The sequence below is a fragment of the Maylandia zebra genome, linkage group LG20 (assembly GCF_041146795.1).
Source record: "Maylandia zebra isolate NMK-2024a linkage group LG20, Mzebra_GT3a, whole genome shotgun sequence".
Lineage (NCBI taxonomy): Eukaryota > Metazoa > Chordata > Actinopteri > Cichliformes > Cichlidae > Maylandia > Maylandia zebra.
Genome location: NC_135186.1, coordinates 38,423,336 through 38,442,972, shown reverse-complemented (window position 1 = coordinate 38,442,972; position 19,637 = coordinate 38,423,336). Strand labels below are relative to the sequence as shown.

Genomic DNA, 19,637 nt, shown 5'->3' with positions numbered 1-19,637 from the left:
GATTGAGCTGCTTCCACTCTTTTGCTTCACACCCTGCAAGAAGCAACCAGGACATAGTACCGGAAAATGTGATTACTGTGGGGTAGAGGAAACTGTGGAACATGTTATGTTTCAGTGTCCGAGGTATCAGGTTGAGAGGAGACATTTGATTCAAAATCTTAGTAACCTAAAAATCAAACTGGATCTGGTTGATTTGTTGTGAAAGGAATCGGTAAGTAAAAGTTATCAGGCCTTATTTCAGTTTTTAAAAGAGGGGAACCTGTTTGGAAGGATTTGAGGATTTTTTTTTTTTTTGAGCGTCGTTCCAGACCATACTCCATACCAGTTGGTGGCGGTAATGCACCTTTCAATTGTTTGCCAACCGCCAATACAACTGTAAGAAAGAAAAGAAAGAAAGAAAAGAAGCAACCAGGACAGGTGAGTACTTTCACAAATTGTCGTTTCACATATGTTAAGTAAGTAAAATTTATTTATATAGCATATTTCACAGATAAAAATCACAAAGTGCTTTACAATAATATCAGACATACAAGTTAAAATTAATTAAAAGCCCGTTTGTATAAAAATGTCTTCAGCTGCTTTTTAAAGGAGTCAGTAGAGTCTAGACAGCGTAAAGACAACGGCAGAGAGTCCCACAGCCTCGGTGCCTGAAAAGCCCGATCCCCACGTGTTTTAAACCTGGTACGTGGGACCACCAGTAGTCTCTGACTGGAAGACCTGAGTGCTCGGGATGAAGCATGAGGTTTCAACAGGTCAGAGATATACTGGGGAGCTTCACCGTGCAGAGCTCTAAAAGTTACAACTAAAATTTTAAAATGAACCCTAAAATTTCCAGGCAACTAATGGAGAGAAGCCAAAACTGGAGCAATGTGTGACCTCTTGTTTGTACCAGTTAAAAGTCTTGCCGCTGCATTCTGTACAGACTGAAGGCGATCCAGAGCTGGTTTGTTGAGACACGTAAAAAGACCGTTACAATAATCCAAATGAGAAGAGATAAAAGCATGAATCATCACCTCAAGTTCTGCCTTTGACACCAGTAGCCTGAGTTTAGAAATGTTTCTTAGATGATAAAAACAGTTCCGGACAAGTTGTTTAGAGTGTTTCTCAAGAGACATCGAACTGTCAAATATAACACCCAAGTTTCTGAGACTCGATTGAAATGAAGGGTCTAAAAAACTGATATGCTGCCTAATTTCTGAGAGCATGTGATCAGGTGCAATAATCAAAGTTTCTGTTTTATCTGCATTTAACTGAAGGAAACTGTCATTTAACCATTGTTTGATTTCTGACAGACAATTATTTAAATAAGACAATTTATACAACTCAGAAGCTTTGAAAGAACAGTACAACTGAATGTCATCAGCATAGAGATGATAAGAAATATTATTGTAACGTCTGATAATGTGGCCTAGAGGGAGGATATACAGCAAAACGAGAATAGGACCTAAAACAGATCCTTGAGGTACCCCAGAAGGCAGAACTGATGTTTCCGACAGCACATGATTTATACAGACAGTAAAGGATCTCTCAGATAGATACGACATAAACCATTTTAAAACAACGCCAGTAATCCCAAACAAGTCCTTCAGCCTATTTATCATGATGCTGTGCTCAACAGTATCAAAAGCAGAGCTGAGATCCAACATAACCAGAACAGTGTACTCTCCAGAGTCTGCTGCCATCAGAATGTCACTAGACACTTTAAGCAAAGCGGTTTCAGTGGAATGCAATTTGCGGAAACCAGACTGGAAAATGTCCAGAACATAACATATGTTTAGGTTACCGACAATGATTAAATGTAAGCAGCTCTAACTTCGGCTCTTATCTGACACAGGTAGGATGGCCAGTCCCCTTATCTCTTCACCTTTACATAGTGATGGGCAGATGAAGCTTCATGAAGCACTGAAGCTTTTCATCCAATTGGTTCCCCCCAGCGCAAAGCGTCTTGAAGCTTCATTTGCTCTAGTAGGCCACCTACTGGACGTAAAAATATTAGTTGGCATGAATTTGAAGAGTGTGGCCTTTTGTACACAGCCAGTAAATGTCAACAACAAAAGGAGTGTGTAAAACATCTATATTGTAGTGATGCCGTATACTGTGTATATTTATACTGGCAGTATGGGAAATGATCATTTGGAAATGCTTAAAATGGAAATGATCATTTACTGTGAGGTGTGGACAGTGGTTGTGCTTTTGTAACGTTGAGGTATGGACAGCTACACACTGAGGCCTCAGTCCTGCCTGTTCACATTTTATTCTGATTTTGGCATAATAATTAGTTACCGTGCTCGTTACCACAATAATAACGTAGTTACTGTAATGCATTACTTAATAACGTGTTAGTCCCTATACTGGTGAACAGATGAGAGAAAGGACCCAAGTGCAGGCACAGACTTTGCTGAGACTGAGCTTTTATTTACAGTTGTGACATACGAGCAAAACAGGAAATGACTGGCGTGGAGCGAACAGAACCTAAAACTGAACACGAACCTGGAACTAGAGACCTGAAAACCTGGAAGCGTGAGGAGACCGAGAGGAGGGGTGACACGGGGCATGACGAAGGGCAAAGGACATCACAGTAAATATACACAGAGGGAAATGAGGAAATGGCATGTGGGGGGAGACACAACTGAACCTAACTGAACATGAGACAGGGAGGAAGCAAAACAGAATACACTGACATAAGACATGAACCTTCAAAGTAAAACAGGAAACACGACACACATGCAAAGACACAGACTCAGACTTCACCCTGAGACATGACTGCCTTTGAAACGGCGAGAACATGGGAACCAAAAACTAAGAACTAGAAATCTCAGCAGAAAACAGAAACACGTTAACTAACACAAAAACACTGAGTCATCACACTCAGGACCGTGACACACCTACACTGCCTCATATACACTTTGAATTGTGTTTTTGTGTTTAATGTTTGCCGTCAGTCTCTTAAACAGCAGCGAGTTTGCAGCTGAGAGAAGTTTCACTGGTCTGGAGTTCACTGATTCCTTTATTGCAACCTGTTTTCAGGAGATTCTCTGCTGGGGGGAATGTTTCAGACGTGCAGCTGAATGAGGCGGGGGCTGTGTGTCGCACGCTCACGGTAATATCCATGTATTAATGAGCCTTTCCTGTCTTAACGTTGTTCTCCTCAGCTCTGCTGCGGAGTCTGTCACACTGCTTCAAACACAGGATACACCTGGATACCTGTTCAGCCAATCACATTCATTCCCTCTGCTCTGATTCCCACGCCTCCTTCATCAGGCTTCATGGATCCAGTTTAAAGCCTCTGATGTGGGAAGGAGGATTTATATGAAGGAAATGAAACACTGTTGAACCATGTGTGGAATAAATAAATAAATGAAATGTGCGTCGCCTTAGAAACAAACAGCAGCACTGAGCGCGCTCAGACACAAACTGTGTCTGTTTTACGGCTCTGTGCTAAAATCACCATGTAGTTTCTCATGCTTTTTACAACAATGATGCATTTTGTCTTTTATCTTCTACCTCTATAGATTTTAATCACCCTGTGCCTTTGGAGTGGGTGACACTCAGGGCTCATTTCCTGTGGAAGAAAAATCACATAATCTGTGAAAGGCCCCGTGTTCAGAGGCTGCCAGCCCCGCCCCTTCATGCAGATTAAACGCTGGGTTAATTTAGCAATTCGATAACTGGCTTCCTGTGAACGTTTAGATTTTAAAACTGCAGCCATGTGAGGGCTTCAGAGAAGAATCCCTCCCAGTGTGGAGCTGAAGATCAGGAGTAATCGCACCAGCAAGAGCAGATTAATCGCCGCCCTCGGGCTGCGGGCTGAAGTTTGCTCCATTTTCAGCATCTTCTTCCTGTCACATTAACCCAGGGGTGGCTGTAGCTCAGGTGGCAGAGCAGGTCAGCGTTTAGGGGCAGCGTTTGCAGGGCGGTAACCAGGTAGCTGTCATACGCCACTGTGGCAACTTATCTGGGCCTTGGAACAGAAACATCAGGCCCCCACCCCAGCCTTGCACCCCCCCACAGGTCACAGGAAAGTGCAAGCTTCCTGTGACACCTCCGTGGAAAAGCTGCCTCTCAGAATCTGCAGCATGATTTCGTATGATTAACATTGCCATTCTGGGCTTTAATAAAGATTCGTTAATTTCTGAAAATAACGTGCTTTTAATGCGCCGCAGCACGGCTGTCACAGGGATGCTGTGTGTTTGTGCTTTAACACGACATCTGAACCGTTCTACAATCAAACGATCAGCCTGACGTGTCCGGGTCACCGCTGAGCAACAACAAAACCGTTACAAGCAGCAGCAGCACTGAGGAGCTGCTCTGATCATGTGATCTCATCATCATGTGGACGACTGTGGACCTTCAGACTTCCACAGTTGAATTTTCCCAAACATTGTGACATAGAAGCAGGAATACAGTCAGACAGGAGTTTAGGAACAGCAGGAAAACCACAAGCTCAGGACACACACACTCTCACACACATACAGACAGACACACACACTCACAGACACATACAGACAGACACTCACACACATACAGACAGACACTCACACACACACACTCACAGACAGACGTGCACACTCACACACACACTCACACACACACTCAGACAGAGACTTACACACACATACAGACAGACACACACACACACTCACACACACATACAGACAGACACACACACACACACTCACACACACATACAGACAGACACACACACACTCACACAGACAGACACACGCACACACACACACACACACACATACAGACAGACACACACATACACACTCACAGACAGACGTGCACACTCACACACACACTCAGACAGAGACTTACAGACACACACACACACATACAGACAGACACACACGCTCACAGACAGACGTGCACACTCACACACATACAGACAGACACACACACTCACAGACAGACGTGCACACTCACACACATACAGACACACACACTCACAGACAGACGTGCACACTCACACACATACAGACAGACACTCACACACACACAGACAGACGTGCACACTCACACACACACTCAGAGACTTACACACACATACAGACACACACACACACAGAGACAGACACACGCACACACACACACACACACAGAGACAGACACACGCGCACACACACACACACACACACACACATACAGACAGACACACACATACACTCACACACAGATTTTACTGGTGTTTCAAATGTGCAAAAGAAGTCCGTGTGTATGTGCCTGTTTGTGTGTCTGTGTTGGGGGGGGGGGGGGTAATCACACCCTGATCGATCACAGAGAGAGAGGCAGTATCTTCATCTCTCAGACCCCTCCTCCTCTCCTCCTCCTCCTCTTGTTGGTGCCGCGGATGCTGGAGGTGAAGCTTCTGTCTCGGCTCTTTGTCCCGCTGCAGTTCGCGTGGATCCGCGTGGATCCTGGAGGTTCTGGAGGTTCGGTTCGGAGTGTTCGCGCTGCCGGAGCTCGGACTCAGCTCGGAGGACCGGAGCCGTGAGCGCGCATCGACGCGGAGACGAACAACAACTTGGAGGTGAGTGCGCGCAGCCTGCTGCAGTCATCCGTGTACTCGCCGACATGTGCGTGATGCGCGTGTCCGTCTTTGTTTCGTGTGCATGTCAGCGAACACCGCGCGTGCGCGACGCAGTGGTTCTAAGGTGTATGCGTGAGTGCGTGCACGCGCGCCCGGTGTGTCGCGCGTTAAGGTACACTCGGACCCGTGACGGGCCTGTCCCGGTGCTGCATTTGGGTGCTCGGCTCGTCCACGTGCGTGCGCTGAAGCAGGGCGGGTTCCTGCACAGCTGCAGTCCCGAACTTTGGACCGGTTCTTCCTAACTTCCGCCCTTCTGCTCTTCATGTGCTCATGTTCAGTCCAGCCTATCACAGAGAACACGCATGGTCACGTGGTCATCACAGTGCCCTCCTGCAGTACCTCCAGGGCCCATTAGGGGCTCACCGCCTGACTTTAAGACCCCATTTCTAGAAAATTTAAAAACAAAACCAGTCAAAAAACTGAAAGTACCTGCAGTAATAAGTCAAGGTTAAAAACAGGAAGTGACTTCAGTTTAATCGTGTCAGTCGATCCTGCGCAGAGAGCGGCTGCGTTTGATGAAATAAGAGAAATAAAACGATGACGGCAGTAATGTTAGCTAGCATCGTGTTCAGACCTGAGGAAGGCATGCACGAACTGTTGCAGCTGTTTAAGAGAGAAATCCTGAAGGAAACGAGCTCTGTAAACATTGATTTTCAAAGTAAAAGTCCTATTTTCATCTTAAAGCAGTCAGTCTGCTCTCACATCAGTTTCATAAAGCTGAACTTTGACGTCTGTTTGGACTAAAGTTTGGCGTTCAGTGAAAGGTAGTTCAATAAATAAATGCTTTGAATCAACGACGTTTAGGTTCCCGATCATTCAGGTCATGGTACTCCAGTGACTGGACAGAGGGCGGGGCTTACGACACCAGCCATATGTAATCCTTCCCAGGTGCCTCAAACCCCCTCACATCTTGTGTCAGCTGACCTCATTAGGTCACATGATAGGGTGAGGCAAGCCATCACAATGGGTTCACCTGAAACCTCTGCTGATAGTGATCAACACCTGTTTTCACACCATGGCTCATGTGATGAGGCGCAGCTTGATCCACGTCCCAAAGAGAGGAGTCCCAACAGGGCTTAAATCTGAGACTCTCTGGGATGAAACGTATCCGGTCTTTAAGTCTGACGTCATTAACCACGTCTGGGTCCAAATTCCGCTTCAGGTCCCAAAGTCAAACGAACACTGCGGCATCATTCTTTAATAAAATGGTCAGCGTTGCTGCTTTACCAGGTGTAACAATGAAGTTTAACATCCAGGCATCCATGAAAACAGGATTTATTATATTTAACAGCGTTAGAAGTTAGCAGGGAGTTAGCTCGCTAGCTTTCACCTAAACATGATATAGCATGTTCTGACTGAGAGATTTCTGAAAAATTCAAACGTACAGCTCTGCTATCACTTCCAACATAAATGAAGACACAAAACTAAACAGCAGTGACGTTTGTAGGGTTACTGAAGTTGGGCTAGCTGCTATATAATGATGTGTAGTTACAGTGGAGGGTCTTAAAAACTGAGCTTTAAAATAAACAGTGGTAATAAAAACTGAGAGAGGCCGACAGTAATCATTGACTGTTTTTAGGGGCTTGTGGAGATTAAATAGAACAACTTACAAAACATTAAAACATGTTAAAAAACACAACAGCCTTAATAAACGCAGAGCAGGTTGGACCCACTCCTGGCCGCCGCCCGACTCACATTGCGCCCGACCCCTACGGTGCCTCCTGCGGGTGGTGGGCCTGCAGGAAGATGGGTCCATGTCCCTTTTTCGGGCTGTGCCCGGCCGGGCCCCATGGACTAAGGCCCAGCCACCAGACCTCGCCCTCGGGCACCCTCCCCGGGCTTGGCTCCAGGGCGGGGCCCCGGTAACCCTGGAACGGTAGACCAAGGAACGCCTTGGCATTCCCTCGGATAAGCTGGAGGAGGTGGCTGGGGAGAGGGAGGTCTGGGCTTCTCTGCTTGGGCTGCTGCCCCTGTGACCCGGCCCCGGATAAGCGAAAGGAAATGGATGGATGGATGGATAGTTTGGACCCGGAAGCAGGATTCATACGTCATAACTTAAAGCCTGGATTAAGAAACTCAAAGCAGTCCTGCTGGTTTTCTTTTAAAGCTTTTTAGAATGAAAATCCTCACATGGACATAAACTCAGGTCAGGGGTCCTGGTCCTGTGCAGTTAAAGCAGCCACGTCTGAGATTAACCACAAACTTAGAATTAATGCAGCGTTCAGTGACTGAACACAGACCAAGCTCAGTCACCATGGTTACATGAGATGGCAGAGCTCTCCATGTCAGTCTGAACGCTGAGATTTTACATCTTAAACTAAATGTTAGGTGAAGGATCCCCTCTGGAACCTGAAGGCAGCGCGCCACAAATCCCATCGGGTGTTTTCCTGTAACAGCACGAAGTGTGTGCAGGAAACCTTTTCGTCCACTTTCTGAACATGAAAACTGATCCCAGCACACCACAGAAAGGACGAGCACACGGACTACAGTAAATCCTCTGAGAGGTCTGAAAAAATCGGAAACTGTCCAGAGGTGCACAACGAGATATTCCTGAACTGGAGACAGGCCAAACTTTTAAGCTCCTCGGAGCGTTTGGATCACTCCTCTGAATTCAGAGAAGCTGTTGTTCAGTGTCATCTGTGCCTCTTTGCTGGATGGGATGAGCTGAGGCTTTAATGCTGATAAAGATGAAGCATGTTTAGCACACGGCGGTGCAGAGATGTGTGGAGTAATGAATCATCGCTCGGATCCAAACAGTAACCGAACGGCGTGTTTGCAGTCGGACCTGCTCAGCAGCCGTAGACCTGCCGTCTCTGCGTGCAGCTGTACGTCTGCGCCAGCACGCTCCCCGCCTGCAGACCTTTAAAGGAAAGCAGCAGATCTGCAGCTGGATATCAGCCTGTGTGGCGCACACGTGCGGGCTCATTGCTGAAGGACCGCAGCTCTTTGTGTGTTCTGCAGGGGTGCGTCTCCTCTTCCTCCACAGTTCGCCTCACCTGTTTGGACGTATTAACAGCTGTTTGTGTTACCTGTTTCCTCTGAGATTTAGAGGAAGCTGCCTTCTTCTGTCTGTTTACATTTTCACAATCCACCCGTCCTTCTTCGAGCTTTCCCGTCATATTTAGTCTCGGGCCTCACTTTCTCCAAATAAACACACAGAGGCATGAAAAAAACACTGGGCTCTTATGCACTAAAAGTAGACTGAAAGGAATCAAGATTTAAAGGTGCAGTGACCTTCTCATTATTCGCTCTAAACTGAAGCTTTCTAAAACTGGACCAAGCCGTGTGCCAATGTTAGCTAATGGTACATGGACGTATATTTCTGCTTTACCTAAGCAGTCAAAGCACTTTGTACAAGTGCTTTTTTATCTAACATTTGATCTAGCATCTGAAATCAACTCAGGCTTAGTGTCCTGCCCAAAGATATCTGGCATGCAGTCTGGAGCAGCCTAAGACTGAACCGCCACTCCTTCTCGATTCTCATTCCCGTGGAGCTCGGTTTGCTGATGGAACCGGACCACCATCCACATCTCCACCAGTTAGCTCCTGTTTTAAATAAGTACCACATACATAGATGTGTTCAGTGCCTCGTTCCTTTCATTACAGCTCCTCGATGTGCTCACTTGTGCTGTTTGTGGCACAGAGTGGCCCACCCAGTGTGGCATCGCAGCCTTACATGGACACACTGCGGACTTCAACTTTAACTGCTTATTAATCACAGCTATGGCACACACGCTCTGCAGACGGAGGCCCGTATATGAAGGCTGGCAGGACCCTCGGGGAGCCGCGGCGAGTTGCTGCTGCGGGGATTCGATGAATATTCATGAGTATGCAGAGACAGGCGCCGCTTTATGGCGGCAGTGTGATGTATTGCTGCTGCAACTGCATGCCGGCGTGTTGCGGTGAAGCAGCCTGTACAGTAACGCCACGGTGGACGTGTAACACACGTGTTGCTTTATTATGGTGGACACTGTGTTTACGCCCCACACACACATCCCAGCTCTCTCTATATGTATGTGTTGGATTGCAGCCTGTGTCAGAGCAGACGATGAGGCCTTCTGAGTCCAGGATGTGTCTGGTGGCGTCCTCCGGTCCTTCCTGTTACCTCCACAGGACACAGCTCTGTTGGATTTTCAGGACCTGTGTGCTTTTGGTTTGTTGGTTTCTGTCATTTCTGTTTTTGTTTTTCTTTTCTTGTGATTATCTGCTTCAGCTCCTCCTTCCTGCATCTTACATGTATACAGAATCTTGTGTCCTCTGTGTGCGTTTTCATTTCATTTCAGCTTTAGGCTACGCTCACATGTACACGGTATTTTTGAAAACACAGATTTTTCTATGTGTTTGCACCTTTTTCCATCACTGAAAACTGAGATTTTTGAAAACTCAGTTTTTGCGTTTACGTGTGGACGAGGAAAACAGATTTATTCACGCAACCTCAAAGGTGTGCGCCGTTTTTGACGTCACGCTGTGCGCCACGTTATTGTTTACATGAGATTTCTACAATGGTGGATAGAGACAAAATACTGTTGCTGTTAATCTGACTGTCTGCAGCTCTTACACACTTACTGTCCCTCCATTTACACAGACAGAGGCGTCAGAGTGAGCTTTCATTCAACAGACACAACCCAAATATTTGAATAGATTAACTTTTTAATTTAAAGTTTAGATTTATGCATGCTGTATGCACTTTGTTCTTTCCTAAGTTGTGAGTCCAAAATACTGTCTTAAGTTATTAACGTTGGAAATGATGAAGGCACCTGAGAAGTAACACAAAATTATCTGCCTTTCCAGAAAAACACAAACTTTCAGAAGTACTTCATGTTTTGTGAGGGTACAAAACCCTGTTTAGTCTTTCCCTGCCAGGCTTCTAGACTTCTGATTGGCCAACATTTCATTTTTAGCGTTTACATGTGGACGGGATTTAAAAAAATGAAAACGGAAAATCTCCGTTTTCAAAAATACCCGTGTACGTGTGGACGTAGCCTTATTTATACAGCATCAAATCACAACAACAGTGACCTCAAGGCGCTTTATATTGTACAGTAGATCGTACAATAATAGATACAGAGACAAACCCAACAATCATATGACCCCCTATGAGCAAGCACTTTGGCGACAGTGGGAAGGAAAAACTCCCTTTTAACAGGAAGAAACCTCCAGCAGAACCAGGCTCAGGGAGGGGCGGGGCCATCTGCTGTGATTGGTTGGGATGAGAGAAGGAAGACAGGATAAAGACATGCTGTGGAAGAGAGACAAAGATTAATAACAGATATGATTCAATGCAGAGAGGTCTGTTAACACATAGGCTACGTTCACACTGCAGGCGAAAGTGCATCAAATCCGACTTTTTTGACCCTCTGCGACCCATATCCGATCACGGTCTGACAGTGTGAACGGCACAAATCCGATATTTTCAAATCCGACCTGGGTCACTTTCGTATGTGGTCCTGAATCCGATACATATCTGATGTTTTAGAAAGCGACTGCTGTTTGATGGTCACGTCGCATTAAATCTGTCTTTTACGTCACTGACACAAGACAGACGCCAATTATCAGCGCCGGAGAAGCGCCCAAGAAGACATCGTGAACGCTTCCTGGCCATCCAGTGTAGATGTCAGTGAAACTGTTGGGAAGACAACATGAACATTTTCTTTGTGCTGTATAATCTGCAGATTCTGACAGAAATCTGCAACTATCCTTTCAAGCACCGCTCCTCTAAAACAGCAGTAAGGATCATTTTTAGGTTATTTACATTATTATGTAAATAACAAAATAACTTAAAGCAAAAATTGGGAAATGTAAAGTCCTAAGTCTTTATATTAAGGCCATCAGTCAAACAATACTGTTGTTCTGGGTCTAAACAGCGCGTTGTGTGTGACGTCTTCTTTTGCGCATGCGGCCGCTTTGAGCGTTCACACTAGAGAGCGTTTGCTGTCGCATTTTATTTGTAGTGTGAACGAGCAGACAAAAAAATCAGATTTGATTAAAAAATTGGAATTGAGCATTAAGACCTGCAGAGTGAACGTAACCTTAGAGAGTGAGAAAGGTGACTGGAAAGGAAAAACACAATGCATCATGGGAGACCCCCGGCAGCCTCTGTCTATTGCAGCATAACTAAGGGAGCATATAGTTAGGGCTGGACCTGGTGACCCACCTGGTCCAGCCCTAACTATATGCTGTAGCAAAAAGGAAAGTTTGAAGCCTAATCTTGAAAGTAGAGATAGTGTCTGTCTCCTGAATCCAAACTGGAAGCTGGTTCCACAGAAGAGGGGCCTGAAAACTGAAGGCTCTGCCTCCCATTCTACTTTTAAATACTCTAGGAACAACAAGTAGGCCTGCAGAGCGAGAGCGAAGTGCTCTAATAGGGTGATATGGTACTACAAGGTCATTAAGATAAGATGGTTCCTATTTCTAAGGTTTTTAGGTTTTTAGTGTTTCATACACATTCAAATCAAATCAAATCAAATCACTTTTATTGTCACATCACATGTGCAGGTACATTGGTACAGCACATGTGAGTGAAATTCTTGTGTGCGAGCTTCACAAGCAACAGAGTTGTGCAAAATACAATAATGTAAACAAGCAAAATACAAGAATGGCTACATCTGAAACTAATAAATATATGTCCAATATATAATGGTATATGCATTCCTGGATGTGTATACTAAATATTTTTCTACGTGTGTGTGTGTGTGTGTGTGTACACATATTTTACAAATTAAATAGAGTAAGCAATAAATAAAAATATATAAAAATATACAGAGTTGAGACATGTTCTTGTGTATACTTGGTCTTTTTTCCCTCCAACCTTGTTACATGATTGTGTCGTATTTCCTGTTTTCATTGTTGCACACATGCAGATTTGTGCCCTCCTCTGCACCCATCCTAACAGTCATAATGTGATGGTGGACTAAAACAGTATCATCCTGTGTTACTTGACCTCATCACAAATGTTAAAGCAAACTCACATGTGGACAAAGAGCTGGCTCATACTTTATAAAACACTCACTTTCACTGATCTTTGGTCTCGTTGCTGCAGAGATGAGTCCTCTGTCATTCAGGCTTCCTGTGGACTGGCTCATAGATGTCATTCATGATCACCATAAAGGCTGCAACACAACACAGCAGGACAAATGCAAACTGAATTATGGAGAGCCTTAAACTCACTTTGATCATTTGATAGTTTTTTCTTATAGAGATTGATTTGCATATAAACCTACATTCTTGATAAGTAACAGATTGTATTGCAGCAGTGTGATGTTCAGCTGTGGGTTGAACAGCCTGTCGCTGAAGATTCAAACATACATTTGGAGGTAATTGTTGTCATATTCGGATCATATTAGAAAGTTAGTATGAAGGCAGTTAACAGAGGTCCCCTATCGCTGCGCTCCACAGCGCCGCGAGGTTTGAAGCCCAAGTGGGTGTTTCAGCTGTCCGTGTGCATGCAGGTATATTTCCGTTACATGTAGCGACTCACTGCTCAGCACCAAAGGCCGCCATCAGCGATTTTTCTCCCAGACCAGGCGGAGCGGCTCTCCGGGTTGCAGCCTCAGACCTTTAGGCCTGCAGCTGCGTCGCTGCAGTCTCAGTTTGATGAAGCAGCGAATGCCCTGTGCTCAGCTCAACAGCTCAAAGTAAATGGTAAATGGCCTGCATTTGTATAGCGCTTTTCTAGTCCATAGGACCCCAAAGCGCTTTACACTACATTCAGTCATTCACCCATTCACACACACATTCACACACTGGTGATAGCAAGCTACATTGTAGCCACAGCTGCCCTGGGGTGCACTGACAGAGGCGAGGCAAAGTCAGTCTGGTGGTGCTCTAAGTAATCGCTGCTTACCACATACCTGCTGTTAGATCAGTTAGAAGTGGGATCAAGGACCATACGTCATCATCATCATCATCTGATGAGGATAAAAGTTGAGACGAATCGTGCTAATTAGCCCAGAAACTCTCTGCTGAGGATCATCTTTGTTTGTGCCTTAAGTGGCAGACTTCAAAAGGAGCCGGCTGAGTAAGACCGCTTCCCTGCTGGACCCTCCGAGGTGAGCTGTTTCAACAGGGGGGGCGTTGTGGAGAAGACAGGATGTCTGCGTGGGTGCATGGGTTTTTAAACACTACAGAACAACATCGACTTTTCCCGTAAATGCAGAAACCCGTTCTCCTGTAGAACTGCAGTAGAAACCTCTGCTTTCTCTTGCCACTGCACTGATCCAGAAAGATCGATGTCTTCGCCCTCTGGTTCATCCATCTTTGCCTTACTGCCACGCCCTTTCTCACATTTCAGTGCCTTCATGTTCTCTCACCCGGCTCGCAGCAGATGGTCCCGCCCCTCCCTGAGCCTGTTTCTGCTGGAGGTTTCTTCTTGTTAAAAGGGAGTTTTTCCTTCCCACTGTCGCCAACGTGCTTGCTCATAGGGGGTCATGATTGTAATAAACGTTTATTTTCACGTCTATCAACGGATAGAGCAAAACATTAAAGTGAAATAAAATAATGAAGCTCAGTTTGAAATCTCAGCCAATTTGCTCCATAACAAACAAAACACTGACTTAAAGTAAACATTGGAAAGTATTTCTTATCTTTAATCTTCACTGAGACCAGAATCTAGGCCAGCAATGGTGCTCTTTTGCAGGAAGGCAGTATGTTGATAGATCCACTAGATTCCTGCGTAAAAACCTGCATTTATTTTGTGACGCAAACACCTGTTCTCGCCTCTGTCAGTGCGCCCCAGGGTGGCTGTGCCTGCAATGTGGCTGCCATCATCAGTGTGTGAATGTGTGGATGACTGGTTGTGTAAAGCGCTTTGGGGTCTGTAAGGACTAGTAAAGCGCTATACAAATACAGGCCATTTTCTCTGGGATCCTTGGCACCACCTGCTGCATCCTCGATAGAGTGGGCAGAGGAACAATACACTTTTTAGTGTACACGACTGGTTGAAATGGCCAATCAATGTCTTTTTCCAACCACACGTGTCACCCCACTTCGAAATCAAATTAAAATGGGGCGATTGATCTATTGATTTTATAAATCAGTAACTACAAACCTTTGTACAGGACCGGCAAACACATTTTTTAATGATTGTTTTGGCGTTTTTGAGTAAACTTAAAAAGTGAGAGCTCGTAAAAATGCTCCATCACATTTTTGTATGTTACAGTGTTTAACCACATTTCTTTTTTCCTTTACAGTGAGCGTAAAAATTTCTTCGATCTCAGCTAAACATGGACTACCCTGAAGACTTCGCGCTGCCGCCGTACAATTTATCATTCTTTCTGAACAACTTCAGTTACCCTCAAAATGACACCGACTACCTGCCAATGGGGGTGAAGGTCACCATCGTGGTCGTCTACATGATCGTGTGCATCATTGGTCTGGTGGGAAACTTCCTTGTCATGTATGTCATCATAAGGTAAGATACACACCTCCTCACACTGAAGCTGTGGTGGATATGACTCTATAGCAGTGCAGTCAGATACTTCTTCTATGATCTGATGCTTTGACAGAAATAATTCAGCTTCAACAAAGAAAAGGTTGTCCTCGAGGGTTATTCATCAGTGTGCTGGCTGGGAGATGTTTTATTCATTTTCAGTTTTAACACTCATTTAATAAAATCTCTTTCATCCTTTCTGAGCTGGAGTCCTTCGTACTTTTGAGAAACTTTTGGACCCGAGTACTACAAAGCTGCGCAGATAAGCTAAAACAGTTTTTATTAGAGAATACTTTTACATGATGAGAGATTTAAAAGGCAGGTTTATAAAGTAAGAGCTGTCTTTTCCTTTGGCTTCACTGCCGTGGAGATGATTGGCTCGCTTTGTTGGTGATCTGGACAGGTTTACATGACACATCCAGCTGTGATTGCTGATTAGGGCGTCTCAACCACTCATTAGGTGTAGGACTATGTACGTTTTCACACAGGGCTGTGTAGGTTTGGATGTGTTTTCCTTCAATAATAAATATCTTTATTTAGAAACTGCATTTTGTGTTCCCTTGTGTTATCTTTGTCGAATATTTGAATTTGTTGGATGAGCTGAAACATTTCAGTGTGACAAATAAAAACACCACCGTATCATGAAATTATAAAAGGCTCATCTCGACGTCTCCAATAAAGAGTCACTAACTGATCTGGATCCAGTCTCAGTATCAGTCTCTGAGTTAGCCCAAGGAGCAAACACGACATAGATAAAAGCTCTGAGCACTCCGTAACACCATGCTGTGTTTAATGACGTCCTACACCAGCATCAGACTCTACTTCATTTTGCACTTTTTCTCCAGTTTTGTATTAAAGCAGTAAAGCCAAGGTTCAGACCGGCCTCTGTGACGTGAGTAGTTCCTGTCAGAGGCACAACCGTAGATCCTCTGAGGCTGCTGTACCTCTAAAGCTCCAATCAGGCCTTGTTTTCTGTGAGTGACTGAGCATAACTGGGTAACCAGAGATTACAGTCATTTAGAAGCATCACACTGAACTGCTGCAGGAGATCTGCACTAGGGGTGGGCGATATAAACGATATACGATAGAAACTATATAAATTTGGCCAACGATAGAGATTTTGACTCTACCGCTCTACCGCATGTTGATGATGTCATCAAGCTGCGCCTGTTTTGATCGAAAGCATCTCAGCGGCTACAACCATTATCATCTGCAAATTATGGCGGGCGACAGTCACAGCAAAGACTTGAAGCACTTTTGAAATATGGGGAAAGCCAAAAACTGCGCTTCCTCCACTTAGGTAACATTGATTCATTAATGTTGAATTCTCTCGCAGCTGCTCTATTCCCATGTTGTTGCAGTATATTAATAACTAACCTCGTATTGTGGATGAATAATCTCAGTTGTTCTCCTGACTGAAGTTTGGCCCGTGTATAGCATCCTGCTATGCGATTGCATTTGTCCTTAACCACCAGAATCCCTCACGTTAACTTTTATCAAGTGGAAAAAAAAGTTAGCGTTCATCCTCCAGCTTCACTGTGCTAATGTTATGCTAACATAGCTGTGTCGCTAGCAATCACGTAGCACAACATTATGTACCAGCTAGCCCAACTTCAGTAACCCTGCATACGCCACTGCTGTTTAGTTTTCTGTCTTCATTTATGTTGGAAGTGATAACAGAGCTGTACGTTTGAATTAGTTTCAGAAATGGTAAATGGTAAATGGCCTGCATTTGTATAGCGCTTTTCTAGTCCATAGGACCCCAAAGCGCTTTACACTACATTCAGTCATTCACCCATTCACACACAGGCGATGGCAAGCTACATTGTAGCCACAGCTGCCCTGGGGCGCACTGACAGAGGCGAGGCTGCCGGACACTGGCGCCACCGGGCCCTCTGACCACCACCAGTAGGCAAACATGGGGTTAGTATCTTGCCCAAGGATATTTGGCATGCAGCCAGGAGGCAGCCTGGGATCGAACCACCGACCTTCTGATTAGTGGCTGACCTGCTCTGCCACCTGAGCTACAGCCAGTCAGAACATGGTATGAAATGTTTAGGTGGAAGCTAGCGCGCTAACTTCCTGTTAACTTCTAACTCCGTTAAATTTAATAAATTCTGTTTTCATGGATGTTAAACTTAATTGTTACACCCGATAAAGCAGCAACGCTGATGATTTTATTAAAGATGAAAGAATTTAGACCGTTTTTAACTCTGTGTTCGTTTGACTTTGGGACCTGAAGTGGACGGAGTTTCGGACCCAGATTACTCCGCGAAGCTCCTCCCTACGGCAGCCGTAATGCTCTGACAATCCATCAAGCAGTGTGGCTTACCAAAGTTGTACCAAAACATTTTTAACAGATTTCTGCCCAAATCGGTTCGAGGTCAGTAAGCACAACCAGAATTCATACATAAGGCACACTCTCGATTTTTGAGAAAATTAAAGGATTTTAAGTGTGCCTTACAGTAGACAGAAGAAAGGAATATATCGTGATGTATATTGTTACCGCACGTGCTTGAAATTATACCGCGATATGGATTTTAGGCCATATCGCTCCTAGCCCTAATCTGCACTATCAGCATGCACTGTGTGTGTGTGTGTGTGATTTGACTGAATGTGGCGTAGGTGGACTCACAGACGTTCTGACGGTTGGCGTATCTGCCCACCGGGCAGCTGCTGTTTGTTTGTGTTTCTGATGTGTGTGTGCAAGTTTACCCTGCAGCAAAGCAGCACTCATGTATGAAGTTGTGTAATTGATGAGAGAAAATAATCCGGGTTATTTACCACAGAGTTTCCTGTCATGCGTTTCACGTTTCAAACATGAGGAAAAACAAAACATTTGAAAAATAATTTCATGTAATTGAAAATAAGATGAATTACAAAACATTAATGATGAGCAGGCTGTAAATGCTGTAAAGCACCACTGCAGGTAGTTTCTTCCACTCCTGCCTGGAGATGATCCACGTGCAGTCCCGTTCTGGTCCAGGTTTGGACCTGCTGTCCCTGCTTCCCCTGAAGGTGGTGCTCTGATACTGAGGACGGGTTAGCATTGGAGGAGTTCTTTGTGGATCAGTAATCTTTTAGGTTGCTGGTGTAAACAGACGTGGATCCCAGTCCTCTGGTGTTGTGCTCCCACATGCTTTTCCTTACACTGGTTTCACTGGAGGACGCAAAGCAGCACCTGATCCAGGAAATGGACAACATTTCAGGGGGCTCATTGGATCTGCAGTGAAGATAAAAACAGCAAAACATGGGCTACTTCCACACGTACCCGGGTATTTTTGAAAACGCAGATTTTTCTATGCGTTTGCACCTCCCGTCCACACGTAAATGGCGTTTTCGGTCACTGAAAACGGAGATTTTTAAAAACTCCGGCCAGGGTGGATATTTTTGAAAACTCAGTTTTTGCATTTACGTGTGGACGTGAAAACGGAGAAAACGCAGCGTCAAATATGTGCGCCTTTTTTGAGGTCACACTGTGCGCCACGTTGTTTTGGTGAAATGAATTTCTACAATACTGTTACTGTTAATTGTTCTCTCTGCAGTGTTTAAATGCTTACATATACACACAGTTACTGTCCCTCCACACATACGACTCGGTTCTGCTTCTATGCCCCATCCTTGTTTACTATTTCCCACCAAGGCTTCTAGACTTCTGATTGGCCAACATTTCTACACGGTTAGGAATATATTGCCACCTGTTGCTTTGGCATGTTCCTAGCAGCGTTTTCCTTCTTTTCTGCGTTTACGTGTGGACGGGATTATTTTTTAAAACGAAAACGGAAAACCCATGTACGTGTGGACGTAGCCTTAGTTTCTGTTGTCTCCCTTGAGGTGGTGGCAGTTCATACCTTTGACATTGTTTAAGGCATGTGCAGAGACGTTCCGATCCTCTGGCTCGTTTTCTGCCTGGGGCATCAGTCGCATTGCTCGTTTATGCTCGAGATGTCGTTTGGCGTCCGTGCCCGGTTTATGGCATCGGTGAGTAGAGTTCATCACTCCCAAACAAGACTGATGAGGGTTACTGTTCTGTATTAAGCTAAAAGACCATTACTCTCAAACCTACTCTATAACCTAACTGAGCAGTTTGACCAGCCAATGGTCCACAGTCTCCCCGCTGCTGAACGGTAGGTTTTTGAAACAGGGCGGCTGTGGGGGTGTGGGTGGGGGGTCAGGGGGATTTGTACTGTGTGTTGCTCCCTTTGTTATTTATTCCCAAACAGAGAGAGACAGATGGATTCCATCAGCTGGAGCAACCCCACCGCTACAGATAAAGGAAATCGAAGCTCCAAAGGCAGAACCGACATCAGTACTGAAAACACAAAGAGGTGGTTTACTAGAGACACCTCCAAACTGTGGATTTGTACCCTCTCTGCCTGCAACAGATTTAAACACAACAAATACAAAATGCAGCAGTGAAAAACCAACAATGGACAACAATGACAAACAATCACATCCACTTCAGTTTTATTTATATATCAAGAGCTTATCACAGCTTATTTTTGTTTACAGACCCTACAGTAGTACAGAAAAAATAACAATTATATGAGCCCCTGTGAGTAAACACTCGGTGACAGTGAGGAGGGAAAAACTCCCTCTTAGCAGGAAGAAATGTCC

The 19,637-nt window shown here is 44.9% G+C and overlaps 1 protein-coding gene and 1 long non-coding RNA gene across 3 annotated transcripts in view; both read left to right on the top strand.

The window, feature by feature from the left end:
* Nucleotides 1-39: 39 nt before the first annotated feature.
* On the top strand, nucleotides 40-4,320 carry LOC101483151 (uncharacterized). Its single transcript, XR_191625.2, has 5 exons — nucleotides 40-211; nucleotides 309-417; nucleotides 2,423-2,578; nucleotides 3,028-3,100; nucleotides 3,513-4,320. It is a non-coding gene; the product is annotated as an uncharacterized LOC101483151 (long non-coding RNA).
* Nucleotides 4,321-5,310: 990 nt separating this feature from the next.
* oprl1 (opiate receptor-like 1) overlaps nucleotides 5,311-19,637 on the top strand; it is an 84,162-nt gene continuing 69,835 nt past the window's right edge. The window contains exons 1-2 of one of the 2 annotated variants that reach the window (XM_076878327.1): nucleotides 5,311-5,533; nucleotides 14,782-14,987. In XM_076878327.1, coding sequence (XP_076734442.1) covers nucleotides 14,815-14,987 — 173 coding nt within the window. In that variant the 5' untranslated portion in view covers nucleotides 5,311-5,533; nucleotides 14,782-14,814. Of the gene's footprint in view, nucleotides 5,534-14,781; nucleotides 15,003-19,637 lie in introns of both variants that reach the window. The other variant, XM_004567620.3, reaches the window with a different exon arrangement.